A 22,426-nucleotide genomic window follows, 5' to 3' on the forward strand; every position below is an offset into this window, starting at 1 on the left:
TGAAACCTCAAACCCATCGTAATCGTTCTCCAGCACCTCGTTAATCGTCTTGATGTACAGCGGTATCCCGCCGGAGTAATTCAAGGGTGCCTTTGGTTTACCAGGGATGTTGGTGCCTGCAGAGACGGTTAGTACAGCCTCCTTTTCCTGAACGTTTCAGGGGACCACCCACCCATGTACCACGAATCGACGTTGTTCCGCAGCGTCTTCGCGTGTGTCTGCTGACGTCAGCGGTGTTTCATTCCTAACCCTAATCTTGGGTGATTTTTGATACCTTATTGATCATCTCCTTCCACTCCTCCTCTGCGTCCTTCTTCGCATCGATCTTGGTCTTGCCCTCCTTTCGCATCTTCATGATGACATCCGTAATCCAATCGCCCTGCGGTTGGACGATAGAAGGGCCGTTGGCATATGCAGTCGGTGCGTGGGGGCCGTAGGTGTAGAACATGTTCGGGAACTGATGAACCGTCATTCCAAGATAGGAGAGAGCACCTCGCTCGCCGGTCCACTTCTTGTTGAGCTTCTCATTGTCGAGGCCTGTGAAGTCGATTTCCATGAAGCCGCCAGTCAAGGAATCGAAACCCGTTGCAATCGCGATGATATCGAGTTCAAATTCAGTGCCGTCTTTCGTCACGATGCCATTTTCTGTCACGTGCGAGACGGGATTGGTCTTCAGGTCGACGATGTTCACGTGAGGTTTGTCCATTTGCTCGTAATAGTCTGTAGGGTAAGATTAGTCATTGGCTCTGGAAATGCACGATGATATCATACCTTGCTCGAGAGATGGTCGCTTTCCTGCGAAGGGGTGCGGTGGTTCTAACGGTGCTAAGATGTCCTTCTTCCTCTCGTCGGTCATGCGAGCTCGCGTCCTGGCCATTAAGTGGTCGTAGACGTATCGATTGGCCTTCTCGTCCGTCAGGAGGTCATCATACTGGAACAACACCCTGAAGCCTCCCTCATCCAGCGCCTTGTCGAGAACTTCCTTCCGCCGCTCCTCTGGATCATCAAACACGTTCTTATTCTGTCCTTCTATCAGGAAGCCGCCATGGTTGAGATACCGCTCACGGCCAATCTTGTCTCCCATGGTCTCCAAATCCTTCTTCGCCTGCTCGGGATCGACCTCGTGCTGATTCATTGGTATGCATGTGTTTGGCGTCCGGACCAGTACGGTCAGCTCGCTCGCCTCTCTCGCCGCAGTCTGAGCGATCTGAATGCCCGTAGCCCCATTGCCCACCACTGCCATCTTCTTCCCCTTCATGTCGACGCCCTCGTTGGGCCAGAAGGAAGAGTGGCACATGTAGCCCTTGAAGTCGCTGAGACCTGGCCATTCCGGGAAGTGTCGTTTTGCGGCAAACCCAAGGCAGCAGTTCATGAATCGTGTGGTGATCTGGGTGCCATTGTCGCAGGTGATGTGCCATTTGTGGGCGGACTCATCCCAGCTCGCTCTGCTGACTCGTGTGTTGAAGATGGTGTCCTTAGAGAGGTCGAGAACGGAGTCCATGTGCTTGAAGTATCGTTGAAGCTCGGCGGAGCCAGGGTATTGCTCGGTCCAGTGCCATGTCTCGTAGACTTCTGGGATCGCGAGGGCGTAGATGGGGTACTGGCTGTCGACTCTCGCTCCAGGGTAGTTGTTCCAGTACCAAATGCCTCCTAGACCGTCCCCAGCTTCGATGAGCTTCACTCGAAGACCTTCTTTTCGAAGTTTGTAGAGAAGATATACCCCTGCAAAGCCAGCGCCTATAACCACCGCGTCCAGATCGAGCTCCAGCGGTGCTCCGTTTGGCTTGGCATCACCGTTGACATGGCCGTTGACGTCGTTCGCCTGGTCGCGGTTGAGAGAGCGTTGCATGTTGTGGAATGAGGAAGTGACGAAGGAAACGCACAAAGGAGAATGAATCTCCTCTTGATACTTATCTCATACGCATCATCAACGCGACGTGGTTCGCGATACTTTCTTTGCGGTGCCTCGGTAGGGCGGGTGGGTACCTTGTGCGGAGGCCGGAGTCTGTTTGCTCTGCCATTCCGAGCTCGTATGGGGCAGGACAGCCGGACGAGAGCAGTAAAGGGCCAGCGTATTTGCGGATTGGGTGAATGTGCTATCAGTGAAAACAGATTCGAAGGTGGACTCGCTGGCCAGGAGAAGGTGATGTTGCCGTGGTGGATTAAGACTTGAGATGCGTTGCCCGATCGGGCTGAGATTGCCGTGATAACACAATCGAGGTGGGCCGACGGTAGCCGTTCTGGCTGTGGCAGGTCTTCCGAGGAGCTTCGAACGCTCTTTCGTGATACTGATAACGAGACCTCGCTCTGATATTGAAGTTGACAGTGAGGATTCCAAAGTGAGATGTTCCAAGTGAGATTGCCCAAGTGGGATGTTCCAAGTGAGTTTTCCCAAGTGATGTTTTCCATGTGAGATTGTCAAATCAAACTATCAGCAGAAAAGTGCAAGATGTGGCTAGCTCCGGTAAGAACTGAAGGTCCTCGGGCGGGCATGCTACAGACACGGAATCTTAAGCTCTGCCGAAGTCAGAATTTGGGCAAATTTCGTCTCGTCTCACTTGAGATGATAGTCGCCTTGCTTCCGTCTCGTCTCGGTTGGGACGATTCGCATTGCCAGCAGCAGAATTATGTAGACACGTCAGCCAAATCTGTACCTCGATCGTTGTCGGAAGGTGCACCGTTGGTGGAAGTAAAGCCAGGGCCAAGACACATCACGTGACTTGTATGTCACTGGTCTTGATGCTACCGGATAAGGGCCTGAGTGGTCCAGGAGCTGCTTCATTCTCGTATAGTGGTAAGCTGCATGTGTGCCGCCCTATATGGGCGTTTGGTCTCTGTCCGACCATCGTAGCCGTTGTCCGGTGGGCCCAATCCTAGGTGGTAGAGCAGGCAGTCGAGGAGACTTCCGAGTAGTCGAAGCACAATGAGACTCTCGTATAGGCGTGGATAGGAAGGTATCTCGACGGTCGGAGAAGTTCAGAGCCAAAAGATAGGGCATCGTCTTACGCGGGCGGGTTGGAGTTTGGGTAGAGGAAGCGTGTCGTCCGTATAGTGCACCCGCAATTCCGCATGTCCCAAAACTTTCGTATAGGCTCTAAAATCATGCAATCTTTGCTACCCGAGCTTTAGAGGCGCCTTCGTTTGCTTGGTAGCTTATACGGTCGGTCGAAGTCTAGGTAGTAGTAAGCGGGCAGGATACCTTCGTATAAGTATTTACAGGTAGTAGAGAGACTATCCTGCTCGGGTAGTACTCTAAGGTATAGTCTCTTGCCTATACGAGAGTTCAAAGGCGGCAGAATAAACATCGAGCCTATACGGGTGGGTTGAAGTTCTAGTAAGAGAGCGAGCGCCCACATTCGTGCCTCGTATAAGCTTCTACTCTTTCCAATGACCAATTGCGGCTCATATAGTGCTCTTCTTGGCTTTCTCATCCCTATCCGAAGCTAGCTAAGCTATGCAAGTGGTAGTTGGCTTGTCCGAGTCGATATACATATATGAAGTCAAATCACGTGACTCAGAATTTCCACTCGATGCAAAATGCGGCGGATAGGCTGCTACCCTTCTAGATTGCGACCACAACCTCGTATAGTACTCTCCGCTATATCTTTAGCCCTATACGAAGTCGAATAAGCTATGCAAGTGGTGGTTGGCTTATCCGAGTCGATATACAGGGGTGAGGTCAAATCACGTGACCCAAAATTTCGAATCGACGAAAAGTGGTCACCCACCATTTTAAGAATTGTCAACAATGTTGCTTGTGCCAGCAGAGATCATAAAATCTCGACGCGTTTCAAACAGAGCACAAGACGTGCGACTTGCAACTTGCACAACGACAGTGCGGTCGTTCGCTGATGTGCCTTTCACAGATTTGCCTTGCCGGCTCGAGCTGCTCGCCGCTTATCCTCTCCTCTCGAAACTCCACGGCCATCGCAGTCACCGCCTTGTCATACCACCCTGTCAAGGCCCTTGACCTTCCCTCCTTCTCGACAAGCCAGTCATACCAATCACGTCGCCTTCGCGTCCGCGCCCAGGCAAAGAATCTTCTGTCGAAAGCTACACCTCAACCGGCGACTGCGATGGAGGCAGGGACAACTTCGACGGCTCCACATGCGAGGTGGGGCTGCATACCTCTCCTTCGACACTGTTTCCGTTCCTCTTCCACGAGCTTCGCGACCTGATCAAGTACTGCTCAAGCGATGGGACGTGACAACGACTTTACCGGCAAGACCATAGCCATTAGTGGAGGAGCTTCCGGCATCGGCCTGGCTACAGCCCAGACCATCTACTCGAGGGGCGGCTCAATTTCGATTGCAGATGTTGACCAAAATGCTCTCGACGAAGCTGCAGCGAGTTTCCAAGACCGGGAGAGGGTGATGCTGACCAAAGTGGACGTCTCCAACCGCAAAGAAGTTGACCAGTGGATTGCCACAACCATTGAACGCTTTGGGAGTCTAGATGGAGCAGCCAACTGTGCGGGAATAATCGGCAAGCACCATGGGACTCGCACGGTCGAGCAGCAGGATGACGACCAGTGGGATATGATCATGCGTGTCAACCTGACGGGAATGATGTACGTGCTGAGGGCGGAGCTCCAAGCGATGAAAGGGCCGGGCGGCATCGTCTGTGTCAGCTCCATCCAGGGCACGATGGGGTTTGCAAAGCACGCTGCGTACACAGTAAGAGCCAGAATTCTGACACTGATGCTGGCTGCTGACGTCATATCAGGCCTCGAAGCATGGCATGTTGGGCTTGGTGAGAAGCGCTGCAAAGGAAGTGGGAGAACGAAACATCCGAGTCAATTCAGTCGCACCTGGGAGTATAGCGACCCCTTTGATGGACAAGCGTAATGCGCTGGAAGGTGTGGTACCGCACGACTACCACCCAACGCCAATCAGCCGGCTTGGGAAGCCCGACGAAGTAGGCAACCTCATCGCCTTTTTGCTCAGTGACGAATCAGCTTTCATATCAGGTAGAACATCACAGTCAGCAGTCGTGTACTTCCAGAGCTAACGATTTCAGGCGCTACATATGCCATCGATGGAGCTTGGGCATGCTAGTTGAACGTAGCCGCAAAGCCAGCCAGGTCCAGTTCATCTTCGCAAGGGCTGTCTCCAGACTACGACAGTCATAGTGACCGCACGATGACGTGTTTCCGGATGAGCCTGAGGGGAGAGAGAGACAAGACAGGTATAGAGCAGTCCAGACCATTCAGTCTGACGGTTTGTCAGGCCCCGTCTACTATTGGTCGAATTTTCCCTTCCCCTCTAGCCAGTCTGTCACATTTCGTCCCTACTTCTTCGGCTCGCAGACGCTGATGAACGGCGAAAAGACTCCAGAAATGAACAACCTCCCCGTCTTCACGTCGTGCACCACCGTCGTCGCTGCTGGCAAGATCTCGCCCTCTCCATCTTCAAGCACCTTGTCCACTTGATAGCCGTCTTGGCCCTTCTTGATCCGGAAGACGCTCGCTGGCGGCGTGACGTCGAGAGGGTTGGCGAAGCCGTCCAGGGTCTGTTGAATATCAGGCAGTCCAGGCACCCATATGTCACCGTCGGCATCCAACGAGAGATTGTCCAGAGGGTACGAAAGCGGGATCGTATCTATCTGCTCCAGCCCGCCATCCTGCTGTGGTCGGTACACTCGAACATCGCCTTGAAACGAGCTCGGCACATACAGCAGACCGTCAGCGCCAAAGGACAAGCCATTGGGGAACCCAATCCCGCTCTCGACCTGCCGGCATCCACCTTCATTGCAGTAGCCGATCTCGCCGTCTTTCAGGAAGGGGCTTAGGTGGTGACGATAGCCTAGCTTGTGTGGGCCGTGGTCGTTCGTGAAGTAGAAGGAGCTATCACCCTTGGTGGCAATGTTGTTCGGCGTGGTGATGTGCGGGTCAGAGAATGTCCCGACCACGGTCACGGTCTCTGCCTCCGTGTTTACTCTAATGTGCTCGATAGTAGTGTTGGCGCCCTTGTCCGTTGGGTCCAGAAGTTTGCGTGTGGTGAGATCGATGAACGGCTTGTTGTTGACGAGGTAGAGGTCGGTGTGGTCCTCGTAGTCAAACCCTGCATACGACGAAGAATGACGTCAGCAGTATTATTATGCTGCCTCTTTCTGAAACGCCATACCGGTGAAGCCCACAAAGTGCATCTCCGCCCCCGGGATCTCGAGTTCTCGATACTGGAAACCAGCACCAACGGGCTCGTCGATGCTCATGGCGATGATTCTGTCGTCGAGACTTCGGCCCGAGACATTGAGGCGTTGGATGCTGTGGTCGGTCAGCTCAATATTCGAGATGCTCGACTGATGCTCTCTCACTTTGGCATCCACTCCTTCCTGCTCAGAGGATTCGAACAGGCCAGGAAGAGCTGCCTCGTCTGCTCGGACAGCCACATGTCCTCGCATGCTTGCAGTCCGGGTCCAGTGATCCGCCTGCATTGATATGGGAAGTCTGACAATGGCTGGAGCCGCCGACCATACCCAAAGTTGACAACGACCAGGTCGCGAAGGATGACTGGCCAGAGGACGGCTCCCAGGAGCGCAACGCCGCCGGTGACGACCAGAAGAGTCGCCAAAGCCATCTCAAAAATTGAGGAAGGCTCAAAATTCAGTGGAGGCCCAATTCAGTTCAAAGGATTTCGAGCCAAGAATGAGGTGAGGTAAGGTCTCCAACAAGCGTTCGGCTGGCTTCCCGAGGCAGCCCAAGGCAAATGCGGAGCTGCCTTCATAAACAGATCGATGGCTCTACGAAGATGATCGAACGAATTTAAAGAGGACTGAAACACCAAATCGATTCTTCAATCAGCACAGCGACATCATCCTCCAAACTTCCTGAAACAATGACGACCGCCAAAACCGCAACATACGGCGCCAACGGCAACGTCGATCCCTCCAACTACGCCTGGGCACGCAAACACCTCTCCGACGAAGGCTACGTAGTGATCCCCGACATCCTCACCCCCTCCGAAGCCGACCACATCCTCGCCCGCCTCTGGAAAGCCAAAGAATCCGGCGAGAAACGCGGCGACCTCACGCATATGCAACACCTCGACCCCAACGATAGCAACATCCGCGTCTTCTACCTCCTCGAACTCGACGCCGTCTTTCGCGAACTAATCGCCCATCCAGTAGCGGTGGATTTAGTCAAGTCGGTGCTAGGAGAAGACTTCCTCATCAGCAACTTCACCGCCAACATCGCCACGCCTGGATCCAAATCGATGGCGTTGCATAGCGATCAGAGCATCGTCGTTCCGGATCCGTGGAGAGAGGTGTGGGCCATCAACTGCATGTTCTGCTTGCCCGATATCTACGCTGAGAATGGAGCGACCAAATACATCCCCGGGTCGAACAAGTGGACCTCCCGGGCTGAAGTCCCGGACAACGCTCCCGAGCTGCTCGTCCCCTTCGAGGCGAAGAAGGGTAGTATGATTTGTATGGATGCCCGAGTATGGCACACGTCTGGCGCCAACGTGACGCAAAATGTCGACCGGCCGTTGTTGTTTGGATACTACACCAAGCCCTTCCTCCGGCAGCAGGTGAATTGGACGGCGAAGCTGCCGCAGTCGATTAAGGACGAAGTCAGCGATGACATGTTCAAGTGGCTTGGTCTCGGTGCTGTGGCCAATACGGGGAGGACTGGCGATCTGAGGTTCTTGCACGTACAGTATCCGGATGGGGAGAAAGCTGGTCGTCCTGAGAGTGACGGTAAAGAGGGACCTTTGTTAGGGGGCCATGATGATAGGCAGGAGGCAAGCGTGTGAGCGGCGGCCTTGGACGATCCAGAGAAGTCGTCGGTCTGGTGGACATCGGTAAAGCATTGCTAGCGTCAGTCAGATGCTACATTATGATATCATGCTGCATGAAATGAAATGAGGAATGACGCAGCTAAAGTTGTCCACAAAGGTCCATTACACCCTATGTACACGTTCTCTCACCTTGAGCAGGTCTTCCTGCCTGATGCATCGCAACGCTCAGCAACTCCAAACGTCACACGAAGCACATCCCCGCTGAAAAGCAAATCGACCTTTCCCGAGACACTCTAAAAACCGAAGGGATTCTGGGGAGCTGTGATTCGCATTAGTAGGGTCGTGACAGTTCGTAGGAATTCAAGACTTACTAGCTTTCGCCAAATTGGCCCTCCCCGTCGGCTGCGGCATCAACTTCTTGTCGCCCGGCTGCACGCCAAACCTCACGGGCGGTGCAGGTCCAGTCTTCTGCGGCACCAGCGGCGTGACGGGCTGCGAAGGGCCGAACACGCCACCAGTCTGCTGGGGAGGGAGCTGTGGCGCTCCGCCTTGCTGCGGTTGAGCCCCGTAGCCACCGTTCATGCCAGTTGGAGCAGCGATATTGAAGCTTGGCTGCTGCTGTTGGAAGCCAGTCTGTTGTTGTTGTTGAGGTTGGAAGCCCGTCTGTTGAGGCTGGAAACCTGTTTGTTGAGGCTGGAAGCCAGTCTGCTGAGGCATCGAGAACGAGTTATGCAGACCACTCGGAGCATTTGGCTGGTAAGGCTGTCGTGGCGGGTCGGCGAAGGGTGAGCCTGTTTGGGCGCCATTGACGAGTTGCTGCTGTAAGTTCCCGCCTGGATATAACTGGCTCTGCTGTTGCTGGCCAAACGAGCTCTGTGGCTGGAAGTTGAGACCTGTTGGCTGGGGTTGCAGAGCTGGGTAATTCTGCTGCATAGCCTGGACACCCGTCTGCTGTGGCATGAATCCGTTCTGCTGTTGGCCCTGGAAGCCGCCATAGCCTTGAGGTTGTTGGTAAGACGTCTGCTGTGGCTGCATGGGCTGCTGATACTGTTGCTGGTATCCGGTCAGCTGTGCCTGCAGCGGTGCAACGTTTCCAAAGCCATTCTGCTGAGGTTGGAAACCAGGTGCGGATGCTGCTCTCGGTGGCGGAGGCATAGACAAAGCGCCACCAGTCTGCTGTTGCTGTGGAGGAGGATTTGGGCGCTGTCGAGGAGCCAGAGAAGCAATCTTGTCGAAGATTTGCTGATTGGCGCCTGGCGGTGCCTGAGGCTGCTGTTGCTCGGGCGGAGGAGACTGCACAGGTGCGGGCGGTGCTGCTGGTGTTGGCTGCAAAGGCGGGCTCGTGATAGAAAGAGATGCAATGTCGTCGTTCATCCTTGGCTTCGGCGGTTCTGCAGGTCTGGACGGCTCTTCAGGCCTTCGCAGCTCGGGAGTCTGCGTTCGAGCCGGCTTCACGTCCCAAGCATCATCATCAAACCCGGTCTTAGCCTCTCGTGCGGGAGCACTGGCCAGGACCGTCCGTTGTGCGCCTTCGTTCGGACTCCTCGCGGCGGGCGAGCTCGAATCGTCCTTCGTCTTGAAAGCGTCCTCCGACACCACATCATTCGTTTGAACCGCAGGCGCTGGTCTGCCCTTTCGTGTGTTGTTCTTCAACGCTCCGCCTGGGCCAGAGAACAGTCCACTTCCATTCGCATGCTCGATCGTATCTTGATCACCTGCTGATGACGCACCTGGCCCGCCCACCACAGTCTTCTTGCGGTCGTACTTGCTGTCCAGGAACTTCACCACTCTGATGATGTCACCCTCCTTCAGTCCCAGAGTGCGAAGGAGCTGCTCGTTCACCTCCGGCAAGACCTCAGGGCTCATCTGATCTCTGCTGAATGCACTCGCGTACCGGTCGCAGATCTGAGGGTTTACACCACATTGCAGGAAGAAGTCGAACCAGTACTCATGATCCTTTGGCACGACAGAAGCCCCTGCTGCCCCTGCCCCTGCCCCGTTCGTCTTCTTCTGAGTTGACCTTCGTTTGATGTCGGAAAGGGGCTTGTCTTCGTCCAAGCTCGCTCCAGTCGCCTTCTCCACATACTCCAGATCTTCCACGCTCATCTTCGCAACAGGTACGGCAATCTTGACGCCGTTCATCTTGTGAAGATGGATCTTGCCTTCCCTCAATCCAATGAACTCCGCCTCCACTTTGAAAGTCCCTGACCGGTCGGTCCACATCCTCACGCGAGTTGGATTGGGCTTGCTCTTGCCTGCACCGCTGGGCTCTTTGGTGCCTCTCTTTGACTTGCTCCGTGAAGAAGATGACTCGCCGGTCAGGCTGGAGCCTCGTTCTGGTATACCGCGACTGCCCTTGGCAGCGTCCTTTGCCAATCTTTCCTCCTCCAGCCTGTTCTGCTCGACAGTGCTTCTTGCAGCATCCAGCGCAGTGTCGGGTCGTGTCGGGACTGTGCCAGTAACCTCCACGTATGAAGACGGCACCACGCCCTCCTTGCCATTCTTTAACCGCCTCACCATCCACCACTCGTCGCTCTTGGTGTCGTCCAGAACAATAACCTCATCTCCGACAGCGACCGTAACTTCGTCATCGCCCTGCGCCATGAACTCGTAAAGCATCTGCCCTGTCTTTAGCCCTGCAGTACCGGTCCCTGCGCTCGCTTCCAAAACCTCGCTCAGCCCAATGGCTCTACTAGCGCCTGCCACCTCGCCCAGATGTGCCACAATCTCCTGCGCTGTCTCTTTAGCCCCGGCGTGGAAGTCAACGCTCCGACTGGGCCTGACTAGCTCAACAAATACGTGCTTTCCTTCGATCGAATAATGTTCCAGCTTTTCCGCCGACCACTCTTTCGCCTCGCCATCCTTGCTCTTGTCCGGAGATATCCTGATGACGCCCTTCTGCAAATTTATGCCCAGTGTCATGGGGAGCTTCTTCGACTTGCCCATGTGTGTAATGACTTCGTGTATACTGTACAGGCGGTAGCCCGCAGGACTCCGAGGAACGTCATAGTCGTCAAAGGTAGGTGTTCTTGCGCTTGACGGCGGAGACGGAAAAATGCCACCAGCTTCGGCAGTTCCGGAAGGCACGTATTGTGACTCTGTCCTCGCTGGTGATCGGACTGGTGGTGACGCGCGGGCTGGTGATTGGATAGGCGAAGGAGACGGCATGGCATTGGACTGCGGGCGCTGCGGCTTTGGAGGCGGTGCTTCCTCCTCGTCACTTTCTTCTGGCGTATACTGCGGGCGAGGTGCCATCGGCGGAGGAGCGGCTAGCGTTCGTTGGGTGGAGGGGGCGGAGTCGGTGGCACCTCCAGTCTTTTGAGCAATGATGCCAGCGAGTGCTGCTGCGGGGTTATTAGAAGACGTCTGCGGTGATGAAGGAGGCACATAATCGGCCTCTCCGGGTAGCGGTCCGTCGTCATCGTCGTCGTCAGCTAAAGAGCGGGGAGGCATGGCGGGCGGCGCAGGAGCAGCGACAGGAGCGGCACTGCCTCCAGCAGGTAGGTGCTCGATGTAGATGGCGGGCACGAAGCCATACTCGCCATTCCTTCCCACCAGCGTCCAGTCCGGGTCGGTTTGGTCATACACCTGCAGCTGTGCGCCCTCCTGGAAACTCAGCTCTTCATCGGTCTGCTTGGTGTAGTCGTAGAGTGCCTTGGCGGGGTGTGTGGGTTTGACCTCTTCCACGTAGTTGTTGGGCACGAGGCCCTCTGGCTCGTCCTCATCCTCGGAGGCGGCCTTCTTCTTGCACTTCCACCAGTCATCCTCGGAGCTCTTCTCCAGCACGAAGAGCAGGTCGCCGTCCTTGATCTCCAACTCTTCATCGGACTGCGGCGCATAGTCATAGACGGCTCGAACGACTTGAAGGAAGGCCATGGTGGGTGATGTTGCGCCGTGGAAGGAACAGGCTCGAGGAGGTTATGTACACATGAAGCCGAAAGGGGAGTGGCGCGCGTCGGCGTGGACTGGTGTCACAAGCACCACTTCTTCTCCGTTAAGACTTCAGAGGTGGTTTCGAGTGGGTGTGTAGTAATAAGGAGAATCAGAATAGCAAGTCGTTGAAAGGGCTGGCCATTTGCGATCATCGACAGCAACATTGAGCCCGCGGAAGAGGAGCCCGGCTGAAGTTCGGAAGAACGTCCGACCTCACCTCCTTTGCAAGGCTTGTACCAAACACGACTTCGAAGGGCAAGATAATGACAGCCGAAGCAACAAATGGTATTGAAATGATCTATCACTCCCATACGACATTTCCAAGCATAGATTCTGCCAGCCAAACAAACTCTGTCGCTAATTCCGTCCACTTGCCAGTCTCCAACACATACATATCCTCCTTCTCCTTCTCCTCAAGCGATCACTTCTGCTCTGGAGAAAGTTAGCAAAGTGTCTGCTATGGCAGATTGTCAAGAGTGAAGTCGGAGCACTTACTTTCATTCTTCTCATCATCAGAGTCAGCCTCATCGCCGCTGTCGTCGTTGTCCACATCTTCCTCCTCCTCAACCTTCTCGTCAGTCTTCTTCTTGTCCATCTCCTCCTCCTTAGACCTCTCATTGAGAAGCTTGGTCGCTGTCTTTCCCTTTCCCTTGCCCTTATTGATGGCTGCAGACGGAGCAAGAGCATTAGTCATGCCATCCCAGTGCGAGGTACCAGCAGCAACCTTACCAGCAGCAGCACCGTGGCCGAGCTTTGCCTTCTTGTTCTCGGGAACTGGCGTCTCGCCTGCAACGTTGGAGTCCAGTGTCTTCTCTCCAAGGCCCATGTCGCTGAGATCTTTCCTCTTCTTGCTTGAGGCCACGGACTCAGGAGCAGGTGGTGCGGCAGGATATGGTGTTTTGGGCAGGACATTGAGGGCCGGAGCTGCTGCAGGGTCAGTAAGACATCGATCAGCGGACAGAATGGGACGTGCAGGGGGAGGATTTGAAGGGGTAAATTAACTCACCTGACGCCGACCTCTCTTTTGCCGGTGCAGCCTTCTTGCGCGGTGGGCTCTGCTCCTTGCGCTTCCCGGCCGCTTTTGTCGGACCTTTGGGCTCCGCGACACTGGTCTGCCTGCTGCTACTGGCAGCTGTCTCGAGCTCTTTTGCCTTGTTGCGCGACAAACGCTCTTCGTAAGGATTGTTCCGGGCCTTGTCAGCCGCCTCCTCATATTTGTTGCGGACCTCTGAGCGTTCCTCATAGTGATAAGTCGGCTGCCGCTTTCTAGTACCTGGCTGCTTACCGTTCTGATCAGCCGCAGAAGGCGTTGGGGTAGGCTCAAGTGGTGGAGCGCTTGCTGCTGGCATTGCCTTGGCTGTCGTACCTTCGTTGTTGCCCTTCCTCGGCTTCTTGACTGGAGAGGCTGCGCGGCGCGAGCCCCGAACAGCTTGGTGACCAGATGCAGAAGCCTGCGGAAGGTTATCGAAGAGGTTCATGCCCTCTTCGCGGGCACTGGAGGCGTGCTGAGGCTCAATCGAGAGAATGGTTTGCTCACCGTTGGTCTCTGGGTGGTGTTGCTGGGAGACCTGTGAACCAGGATTGGCAGTCGTGGAATCATGTCGGTTGGAATTGGAAGCATGACGAGAGCCGGCTGGGTGCTCGGCCGGCTGTCGATTGTTCTCTGGGCGCTGTCGCGTGAGGCCTTTGAGATAAGTGCCCTCATCGTCATCATTGTACAATGAGTCCCGTCCCTCATGCTGTTCCGAGCCATTCCTTGTAACAGGGCCGAAGTAGTTGTGATTGACGGTCCAGGGTGTGCGATAGGTGGTACGTTTCTGCCGATCGGTGCCATTGTTCGGCTGGGCCTGCGGTGGACCTGAGCCTTTCAGTGTAGTCATTCGCTGCTCTAGTCCTTCGATCCTTGCATTGAGACTGATGTAGTTGTGTACTGCTGAGGCTTCCGTTGCGTTTGACGCCTCTGCTGCCTTCCGCGCGGCTGCCTTCTTGGGAGGCATTGTTGCTGGTCTGATGTCTGAGGTAATGTCTGAGGCGGTTGTGATGAATTTTTTACTTCAGAAGTCGAAGTTGCCGTCTTCAATACAAAGCAATGCAGCCCAGTTGTCTCAGTTTGCTCACCTGGACCGAGACTTTGTCTCTTGCCTTGCATAAGACAGGCAGGATCAAAGGCTTGACTGAAAAGGATGATAGCAAATTTCTGGAACTTCTCCCACCACAAACACAGACGCGATGCTCCCAGCCGCTCCACCGTGAGTTGAGATTGTCTCTTTCATTCGGAGAACCAGACCTTAGTAAGTATACCTGAACCCCTCTGTCTTCTCCAAGACCGCCTTGCCAGCCCTTTGTCTCTTGTTTGCGACATAGAACCATCCAGACAAGCCAGCCACAATCGCAACAATAACAGCATGGCTCCCAATACTAACCCAAACCGCCGTGAGATAACGCGGAGCTTCCGGCTGCCGAACAATATAAGCACCAGCAATCCCGCCCGCGCCATTGAACATTGTAACCGTCGCCGCAGTAAACGTCCGCTTCCATTGTCCGGCGATATTGTTCTGGTAGTATGCACTAAGCGCCGCCCAATTGCTCACGTACGCACCCGTGGCGAGGAAGGTTCCGATGTATCGGACGGCCACCTGGTCCGTGAAGCCGAGCATGCAGAAGCCGACGATCAGGCAGATGCAGTTGAATGTGATGACTGGTCCGCGGATGTGGTATCGATCGCTGATGATCGATGTGACGACGACTGGTATCACTGAGTAATAGTATGGTGGAGCCGATAGGAGGATAGATTTGTTCTCGCTGAAGCCCATGCCACTCTGCAAGATGATAGGGAGGAAGTACGATAGCGAGGTGCTGACCAAATTGAGTAGGAAGAACAGAATAGCGAAGCCGTACACCTTGAGGTCGCTCGCATGGCAGAAGACCTTGCCCCAGGTAAACGGGTCCGGCTGTACGTCCTTCCGGTCTTTTTGTATCCTTGAGACGGCTAGAGCCTGCTCTTCTTTTGTCAAGAAGTAGAAGCTGTTGTGGGCTTGCTCGGGAAAGTCGACGATCCAGAAGTAGGTGACAAAGCCAATGACGATTGAGATTAAGCCTTGAACGAGGAACATGTATCTCCTGACGAGTCATTAGCCATAGTACTTCTCTTGTAGCATCGCTTGCTGAAGAGTCGTGCTCACCATCCTTCCAACCCTCCCTTGCCATTGAGCTTGTTCAGACCGAAGTTGACGATACTGCCGGTGGCCAAAATAATCACCTCTCCAGATTGTAGAAAGGCGTACCGCGTCTGCTGCTCTCTTCTGAGGTACCATGTCGAGATCAAATATGAAAGTCCGGGATAGATCCCCGACATCGCCATGCCCAGCAGCACTCGCAATGCCATCATCTCCTTCCACGTGTGGATGAAAGCTGTGCACATAGTTATGATCCCAAAGCAGACCGTGATGAAGGGAAACCATATCCGAGGGCCGAACGCCCTCACAGCGATGGTCGACGGGAGCTGAAATGCAATACTCGCAATAGTGAAGATGAAGATGGAGACGGAGTATCGATTGCCTTCGAGGCCCAAGTCAGATATCATCGATGTGACTGAAGCCGACGATATCACGCCGGAGTCCAAGAGATTCAATGAGCAGAGTATGCCGGCGATCGTGCAGAGCCTGAGGTCGACCTTCAATCGGAGACGGCGTTCGAGCTGTTCGTCTCCTTCAACGCCTTCATCGTCATTTTCCACCGGTCGTGTGGATGTATGTCCATCTGGCGTTGTTTTGGAGATGGAGCTGCGCGGTGACCCCGCTGTCAAAGCTGCCTCTTCGGAGGAAGACATCGTCAAGAATACTGTCCTTCGAGCTTGGGTTGTCTGTGATGATTAGATGGTGTGAAGGCGAGAACTTTGCATGATCACGACCATCAAGTGTTTTTGCCGTATTTCCGGCGTCAGTTGCGAGATCACGCAAGGCAAGTGGGGCGGAGAGCTCAGTTTGAGAGATTGATTCTGCAACAATACATATTTCGATTCATCAGCTTGACAAAGCGGTCTGTGTAGACAGCCATTAAACACTTTGGGTCAGCACGACAAGTTATGTCGACGTACTAGGGTGTCGCGCTTAATTCCGCGGTAGAGGAACGGATCTCTGCAGCACGTTTCCAACGGCATGCCAATTCTCCCGCTCCTCAATGGTATCTTAATTCTATCTTCCGCCTTGCCTGATTGACTCCAACAAAGTAAGCATCGTGCTGAATTGAATCTTACTTCAACTCCGTCTTTTCCAGCACATCCGCGAGATCATCAACATCTTTATCCTTCTCCTGCGCAACGGGCTCCTCCTCCGCGGCATCAGCGTCTTTGACGATCTTCTCCTCCTCGTCTTCTTCCTCAACATCTACCTCATCTTCGTCCTCCTCATCCTCTTCTTCAAGCTCATCCAGCTCGTCGATGCCCCACGCGTCCTCATCATCTTCATCAACGCCCGGGTACTCCTCGGCGTGCTCCTCCTTACGCTTGTCCAAGATATCGCGCAGCTTCTCGATGTTCGTATCATCTTCGCTAAACTTGTTGCCGTTGAGCTCGACGCGCCGTAACCGTGGAAGACCAGAGCCTGTCGCCGCGTCCGTCAAAGCCTTGAGGCCCTTGGTATCGATCTCGTTGAACTGCAGCCTCAAAATCTCAATCTTCGGATTCTTCCCCTTCGCCAGCGCATCGCCCAGCATAACGCCACCCCGCGCGCTGAGCAAACTGTCGCCCACTCCCAGATCTCTCAACTCCGTCCACTTCGACACCACATTCGCCAGCGTCTTGGCCGCTAGCGCTGTGAAAGTGTTGTCTTGCAGATCCAGCGTCTCGAGCTGCGTGCAAGCAGACAGGCCGTGCTGCAGCAACATGCCGATTCCTTCCTGCCGTATGCCGTTCTGCACCATCTTGACCGTCTTCACCTTGTTGTTCGCCTGGTATGCCTTCACCCACGCCGCCATACTGCCCGTCTCCAGCCGGTTGCGACCGCACACAACAGTCTCGAGGTCTGCCACATCCTTGCCATCCTTCCGCGCCGCTGCCTTTTTCTCTGCGAGCTGCGCTAATGCTTCTGCGACAAGAGTGCCCGCTGCTGGTCCCAGGCCGTTGTTGTTAAGGTAGAGGTGTTGGAGAGGCGTATGTTGGCTGAGGAAAGGTCGGAGAGGCTCGACAGTATTCAGGCCGAAGGCGTTGTCGTTCAAGTTGATCGTGTGAAGGTTAGGGCATTTCAGTAATGCTTGCAGCAGAGCGTCGAGAGCTTGTGGGATTTCTGCTAGTAGTCTTCCGGTGAAGATGTCGGCAAGATTGGCGTATTTGAGGGAGCTTTTGGTTTCGAGGATCTTTGCGAGAGCTTGCGAGGCTTCGACGCCGATCGTGTTGCCTTCGATGTGAATCTCCTCGACGTGGGGGTTGTCTTCTAGCGGCTTGATGTGTTTTTGCAGGTCGGCTGCGGTGTTGAGCTTGAGCGCCTGCCCTCGGAGGGAGAAGACGTTGGCCATGGGGTGTTGTGTCGAGTGATGGAAGTCCTGGTCCAGGTCGGAATCAAGAAGCAGTTTCTCGGTTCATAAACAATTCAAGGTTTAAGCTTTCCAAAGCCGCTAGGATCGTCACGGACAGATATGCAGGGCCCCGCAGCGCCAAGATGTGCTTTGGTAATGGTCATTCTTTGAAGATGAGTTGATAGAGTCGCCTCGAGAACAACACTTTCATAACGCAACCATGTCGACAAAAGCAGCATCGCCACTATCATCAAGTACGCATCAAGCGAGACCACACGCGCCGCCACGACAACTAACAGCAGCGCAGATCCACCCCAGCCCAACAACCTCGCGGCCGATCTCAAACCGCAAGGCAATGAAGGCGCACCGAAGGTGAAGGTACATCTATAGTCCCTCATCCATTTCTTATGGGCCCTTAGCTGACGACTTTACAGCCCTGCTGCGTATGCAAAGACGAGAAGTCCGCACGAGACGAATGCATGCTCTTCTCCAACGCCTCGGACCCGCAGGACGCGTGTAAAGACCTAGTGGGCAAATACAGGAGCTGCATGGCGAGCTATGGGTTCAACATGGCATAGAACGATGAAGAATGAAGGGCTGCATCGCGCGGTGTTTGCATAGACAGCGGGGCATGAGGCGGCGCATGGAAGAAGTTGAAATGTAAAATACATGTATCTATACACAGCAGACCAACCTTCTCCGCTGAACGAACAAAAGGGTATAGTGGTCTAGCTCTATTACTGCTTCTTCTTCTCTGCATCGGTGCTCGACTTCTTTACCAGGCCAAGATCAACGAGGAGGCCGCTGTCCTCCAACAGACGCCACAAGCACCATAGGTAGCAGATACCGAAGCCGGCAGCACCTATGCATACATTCGCCACGACCCACAAGTCCGGTTTGTCGGATGGTGGCCTCATGAAGAGCTCGACCCCGTGCCACACGAGCATGGCCAGATATGTGACGAGATGGAGTAGCTTCGTGCTCCAATGCAGACTGTCGCCGCTCACTTGACCAAAGTACAAGCTGAAGCTGCAAGGCGGCAGACCAACGAGGTAGCTCCACAGTAACGTCAACACGACGTAAGGTATGCGAAGCTCGTCGCGCGCGAGCAGTGGGAACATGGTCCAGCAGCCGAGCAAGTTCGCATAGCCAACCCATGCTCTGATGGCGGGGTTCATACCACCATCCGAGGCGAGAAGCAAGGTCATTGGCAGTAGTGGAAGCAGTATGTTCTTCTCGTGGACTTGGTAGGAGCAGAGAAAGAATCCCCAGGCTGTGGCGGCGAAGGCTAGCGGAGTGAGTCGCCTCTTCGGCCTCAGAAAGAGGATTACACAAGGCGGTGCAATTGATGCCAACGTCAAGGCCAGCGCGGCCCGGCTTAGAAGTGTTGATGAATATTGATGTAGCTTGTGGACGCCAGAGCTGTGGACCGCGCACCAGACGTTCGCCACTTTATCTTCGAAGAGCCCACGCGCGAATGGGAAGATGCGGTGGGTCGATTGCGCCAGCTGGAGCAAGTATGGGTAGTACCACGTTTTTTCCTTGATTTCAAATGGGAAAGCAGAGAGCAGAGCCGGTTTGACCACATCGGAGGACAGTGGCACGTTCCTGTAAGTGTCGTAGGTGGTGCCTAGCAGCAGCGGGAGGTACAGAATTCCAAAGGAAGCAATCGTTACAGTCGCGATTCCGAGAAAGCGAAGTGGATTCACCCTTGGGAAAAGGCACACCCCAGCCAGGTAAGCAGCCACAGCAGGCGCGTAGAACAGCGCCATTTGCTTGAAGCCCAATGCACCGACGAAGAAGACGCAGCTCCAGAGTGCTCTTCCTGCCAGCATGCTGGAGATGGTTGCAACAACAAAGCCAAGCATGACGGTGTTGTATTGGAAGTGGCCATGGTCGATGAGTATGGTCGCCGGTTGCATCAGAATAGCCGTCAACGCGATGGACGACTCCCACGAGTTGATGTGGTAGAGCTTCGCGAAGTGCCGGACGCAGATTATCACGGCAGGGATGTAGACGAGGTACTCCGAAATGATAACAGTAGCCCGCATGAAGACCTTGAGATCCAGGTCATCCATACCCCGTGAGAGGTAGAGCGCGAACCATTCGGGCCTAATCAACGCTCCGACCTTGCCGAGCAGCCAGGAGTGGTACGCAGTCAAGGGGGGATAGTCGAGGCCCCACCACTCCAGATTGTGGAAGTACCAGTGGGTTAACGGCAAATTGGTCGTCAATTCCATCCAGTGTCGTTGCGCTTCGAAGTCGCCATGCATAGGAGGTTTGCGGAAGCCAGAATAAGGCCATATGCCAGTGCACCAGCGGAAGAGGCCCACTACCATAAGAATGCATGGCAGCAGGATCCATTGGGAGATTGAGGTTCCACGAGCAGGCCAGAAGAAGGCTACCAGAGGGAAAGCGGGCTTCTCTCTTTTCGTGTTGGCATCGTAGGATACTGTGCCATTGGAGCTGCTGCTAGATATCTCCGCTTTTCGCTTCTTGCGCGGTCGGTGTGAGGAAGACGGCGGCATGATTGTGGTCCGCGAATGTTATCGCTGCATGGTATTGCTTGTGTTACTCCAGCAGCCAGTAAAGGTACAGCTCCGATCTCGCGACAGAACACTTCCAGGTTGCTTCCACATCAAGTCCAGTCAGGGTCGAGGTGAATGAAGAGGAGCTCCGTCCCAATGCGGGCTAGCCGCTGGGCATCGGCGCTAGCCTAGCGCCTTTCGAAATTTTTAAGACTCGAGCTTCTCGAGCTTTTCTTGCCTGCCACCGACACTTTTCCAACATCATCACACATTCTACAGAGGGCTTGTCGCTACACAGTCGGCATACACCAGCATCGTTGCGAAACATCTGCGCCCCAGCGCATCACATATCGGTTCGTTGGCTTCCCATCTTCACGTCGCTGCGGTCGTGAAAGAGCGTCATCACTGCAAAAGCAGTCGTCGGCACAACTTACAATCAGTGGGCTTGATCAAACGTCGGATACACGGCATCGGCTCTTGTGGGAACGCACTGCCTTTGCCTTCGACCAGAGGGCATACAGCGACTTCGTCGCTATTGAGCAAATCGTACTCGTGGGCTTCTTCACGTCACACAGTGACACATCTGAGGGCTTTTTGAGGGCTTGAAGCGACTCTGTCGCTCGTGGGCTACTGCTACCATCGTTTGGACGCTCGTCGTTCTCGCAACTGTTGGGTGCTTGCGTTCTTGCGGCTGCTGGGTGTTTGAGAGGAGAGACTACTGCTACAACTGTAGCTTGACGGCTGAGGGCTCATTTGGGGAAGCGAGACACTGACTAAAGACGTAGACATCTCTTCACAAACCTTCAGCAATGGCTAAGGTCAAGAAGGAAAGCAAGTCGGCTGCTGCGCCAAGCAAGGCGTCAAGCAAGCCGTCAAGCAAGCCAATCGAGACCGTCAAGGCTGGCCGTGTGGCAAAGCCAGTTGAGAGCGGAAAGAAGACCGCAAAAGATGTTGCCAAGAAGGTTGAGAAGAAGTCAAAGAAGAGCAAGAAGGAGCCCACTCCTGAGCCTTCCAGCGAGAGCGAAGACGGTGAGGACACGAGCGCAAGCTCTGCCAGCAGCGACGATGAGAGTATGGAGGTGGACACCAAGGCAAAGCCAAAGACCAATGGCGCTGCCAAGGCTGTCAACAAGAAGGACGAGTCTGACAGCGACTCTGACGCTTCTTCCGATTCCGACAGCGAGGAAGAGGCTCCGGCCAAGAAGCCCGCTGCCCCGAAGACCAACGGTGCATCCAAGGCGGCTCAGGACGACGACGAGTCTTCCGACAGCTCCGACAGCGAGGAGGGAGGTGCCAAGGTTAATGGCAAAGCTGCCGCCACCTCCGACGAGAGCGACGCCTCCGACTCTGAAGCGTCTTCCGCATCCGACTCTGACGAGGCCGAGGCGAAGGCCGGCGCGGGTGCCGAAGATGCATCGTCCGATGAGTCGTCATCTGATCAGGAAGAAGAGGTGATCAAGACCGAGCAGCCGGTGAACAAGAAGCGCAAGGCTTCTGAGACCGTCACGCCGGCTGGCAAGAAGTTGAAGGTCACGGTCGAAGGCCAGCAGAAGGACGCCACGGCCAACTTGTTCGTCGGCAATCTGAGCTTCAACATCGACGAGGAGTGGTTGACGCGCGAGTTTGAGGAGTTCGGCCAGCTGAAGGGTGTCCGCATCATCACCGACCGTGAGTCCGGCAGGAGCAAGGGTTTCGGCTACGTCGAGTTCGAGGATGTCACCGACGCTGTCGCAGCATTCGAGGGCAAGAACGGCGCCGACGTCGACGGTCGTGCCATCCGCGTCGACATGAGCAACCCCCGTCCCGAGCCTGGTCAAGGCCAGACCCCGCAGCAGCGTAGCTCCGAGCGCGCTCAGAGGTATGGTGATGCGCCAAAGGAACCAAGCACCACTCTCTTTGTCGGCAATCTGTCCTTCAACGCGGATGAGAGCGCGGTCTCGGCATCCTTCGAAGAGTTCGGCTCGATCAACGCGGTTCGTCTGCCCACCGACCGGGAGACCGGCGACTACAAGGGATACGGGTACGTTGAGATGGGCAATCTCGATGAGGCCAAGGCTGCCTTCGAGGGTCTTCAAGGTGCGGAGATTGCTGGACGTGCGATCAGGCTCGACTATGCTACGCCCAAGTCCAACGACTCGCCGCGCGGTGGGTTCGGCGGTCGCGGAGGTGGCCGAGGCGGGTTTGGCGATCGTGGCGGACGAGGTGGTCGAGGGGGTAGGGGTCGCGGCGGCTTCAACGATCGCGGACGGGGTCGTGGCGGCGGTCGTGGAGGAGGTTCGTTCAACAGGGGTGGCTTCGGCGACTTCTCCGGCAAGAAGACGACCTTCTAAGCTGGTTTGTCCACGAACTACTTCAGTCGACGGCCTGCGCTTGGTGCTTCACCCTCAGCGCTGCCTTCGACTGTGACCTCACGACTGTACCGAAAGAGACGACGGTGCTGATCAACGGATCTAAAAGTGTTGCTGGTGCGTTCATGCGGCGTTCATGGGAATGGATCTGTACTCTTTCCTAGAGTACTGAAGTCGTGTACACAATGCAATGGTGTTTATGGAACCTTCTGTCTCCATGATCTCTTGGTGTGATGTCCATCCGGTATGAGCGTGATAACAAGTAACGCAAGGGAGCGCATCTTTATCCCCCATGGTACGCGGCGCAAAATCTCCTGCGTTGAGAACTTCATTTGTCTGTCCATCTGATCCCGTCCTTCTATTG

The 22,426-nt window shown here is 54.9% G+C and overlaps 11 protein-coding genes across 11 annotated transcripts; 4 read left to right on the forward strand and 7 right to left on the reverse strand.

The window, feature by feature from the left end:
• Positions 1 to 250: 250 nt before the first annotated feature.
• Positions 251 to 1,849, reverse strand: LTR77_001220 (uncharacterized protein; the record flags this gene model as incomplete). The annotated part of the gene is made up of 2 exons (XM_064798482.1): positions 251 to 720; positions 772 to 1,849. 2 exons carry the CDS (start codon positions 1,847 to 1,849, stop codon positions 251 to 253), a joined length of 1,548 nt encoding a protein of 515 aa, XP_064662809.1.
• A 2,347-nt stretch (positions 1,850 to 4,196) lies between these two features.
• Positions 4,197 to 5,057, forward strand: LTR77_001221 (uncharacterized protein; the record flags this gene model as incomplete). Its single annotated transcript, XM_064798483.1, has 3 exons — positions 4,197 to 4,676; positions 4,726 to 4,969; positions 5,020 to 5,057. 3 exons carry the CDS (start codon positions 4,197 to 4,199, stop codon positions 5,055 to 5,057), a joined length of 762 nt encoding a protein of 253 aa, XP_064662810.1.
• Positions 5,058 to 5,289: 232 nt separating this feature from the next.
• LTR77_001222 (uncharacterized protein) lies at positions 5,290 to 6,435 on the reverse strand (the record flags this gene model as incomplete). Its single annotated transcript, XM_064798484.1, has 2 exons — positions 5,290 to 6,062; positions 6,126 to 6,435. The coding sequence occupies 2 exons, from the start codon at positions 6,433 to 6,435 to the stop codon at positions 5,290 to 5,292; spliced, it is 1,083 nt and encodes a 360-aa protein (XP_064662811.1).
• A 72-nt stretch (positions 6,436 to 6,507) lies between these two features.
• Positions 6,508 to 7,757, forward strand: LTR77_001223 (uncharacterized protein; the record flags this gene model as incomplete). Its single annotated transcript, XM_064798485.1, has 2 exons — positions 6,508 to 6,656; positions 6,803 to 7,757. The coding sequence occupies 2 exons, from the start codon at positions 6,508 to 6,510 to the stop codon at positions 7,755 to 7,757; spliced, it is 1,104 nt and encodes a 367-aa protein (XP_064662812.1).
• Positions 7,758 to 8,035: 278 nt separating this feature from the next.
• SLA1 (cytoskeletal protein binding protein) lies at positions 8,036 to 11,618 on the reverse strand (the record flags this gene model as incomplete). Its single annotated transcript, XM_064798486.1, has 2 exons — positions 8,036 to 8,061; positions 8,114 to 11,618. 2 exons carry the CDS (start codon positions 11,616 to 11,618, stop codon positions 8,036 to 8,038), a joined length of 3,531 nt encoding a protein of 1,176 aa, XP_064662813.1.
• A 478-nt stretch (positions 11,619 to 12,096) lies between these two features.
• On the reverse strand, positions 12,097 to 13,672 carry LTR77_001225 (uncharacterized protein; the record flags this gene model as incomplete). The annotated part of the gene is made up of 3 exons (XM_064798487.1): positions 12,097 to 12,107; positions 12,171 to 12,599; positions 12,682 to 13,672. 3 exons carry the CDS (start codon positions 13,670 to 13,672, stop codon positions 12,097 to 12,099), a joined length of 1,431 nt encoding a protein of 476 aa, XP_064662814.1.
• A 291-nt stretch (positions 13,673 to 13,963) lies between these two features.
• Positions 13,964 to 15,504, reverse strand: LTR77_001226 (uncharacterized protein; the record flags this gene model as incomplete). Its single annotated transcript, XM_064798488.1, has 2 exons — positions 13,964 to 14,795; positions 14,858 to 15,504. The coding sequence occupies 2 exons, from the start codon at positions 15,502 to 15,504 to the stop codon at positions 13,964 to 13,966; spliced, it is 1,479 nt and encodes a 492-aa protein (XP_064662815.1).
• A 422-nt stretch (positions 15,505 to 15,926) lies between these two features.
• Positions 15,927 to 17,186, reverse strand: rna1 (Ran GAP Rna1; the record flags this gene model as incomplete). Its single annotated transcript, XM_064798489.1, has 1 exon — positions 15,927 to 17,186. One exon carries the CDS (start codon positions 17,184 to 17,186, stop codon positions 15,927 to 15,929), a length of 1,260 nt encoding a protein of 419 aa, XP_064662816.1.
• Positions 17,187 to 17,406: 220 nt separating this feature from the next.
• On the forward strand, positions 17,407 to 17,764 carry COX17 (Cytochrome c oxidase copper chaperone; the record flags this gene model as incomplete). The annotated part of the gene is made up of 3 exons (XM_064798490.1): positions 17,407 to 17,440; positions 17,494 to 17,564; positions 17,621 to 17,764. The coding sequence occupies 3 exons, from the start codon at positions 17,407 to 17,409 to the stop codon at positions 17,762 to 17,764; spliced, it is 249 nt and encodes an 82-aa protein (XP_064662817.1).
• A 159-nt stretch (positions 17,765 to 17,923) lies between these two features.
• ALG6 (Glucosyltransferase-like protein) lies at positions 17,924 to 19,714 on the reverse strand (the record flags this gene model as incomplete). The annotated part of the gene is made up of 1 exon (XM_064798491.1): positions 17,924 to 19,714. One exon carries the CDS (start codon positions 19,712 to 19,714, stop codon positions 17,924 to 17,926), a length of 1,791 nt encoding a protein of 596 aa, XP_064662818.1.
• Positions 19,715 to 20,523: 809 nt separating this feature from the next.
• On the forward strand, positions 20,524 to 22,044 carry NSR1 (nuclear localization sequence binding protein; the record flags this gene model as incomplete). The annotated part of the gene is made up of 1 exon (XM_064798492.1): positions 20,524 to 22,044. The coding sequence occupies one exon, from the start codon at positions 20,524 to 20,526 to the stop codon at positions 22,042 to 22,044; it is 1,521 nt and encodes a 506-aa protein (XP_064662819.1).
• Between the last annotated feature and the right edge of the window lie 382 nt (positions 22,045 to 22,426).

Source organism: Saxophila tyrrhenica, assembly GCF_035928015.1.
Source record: "Saxophila tyrrhenica strain CCFEE 5935 chromosome Unknown scaffold_2, whole genome shotgun sequence".
Lineage (NCBI taxonomy): Eukaryota > Fungi > Ascomycota > Dothideomycetes > Mycosphaerellales > Extremaceae > Saxophila > Saxophila tyrrhenica.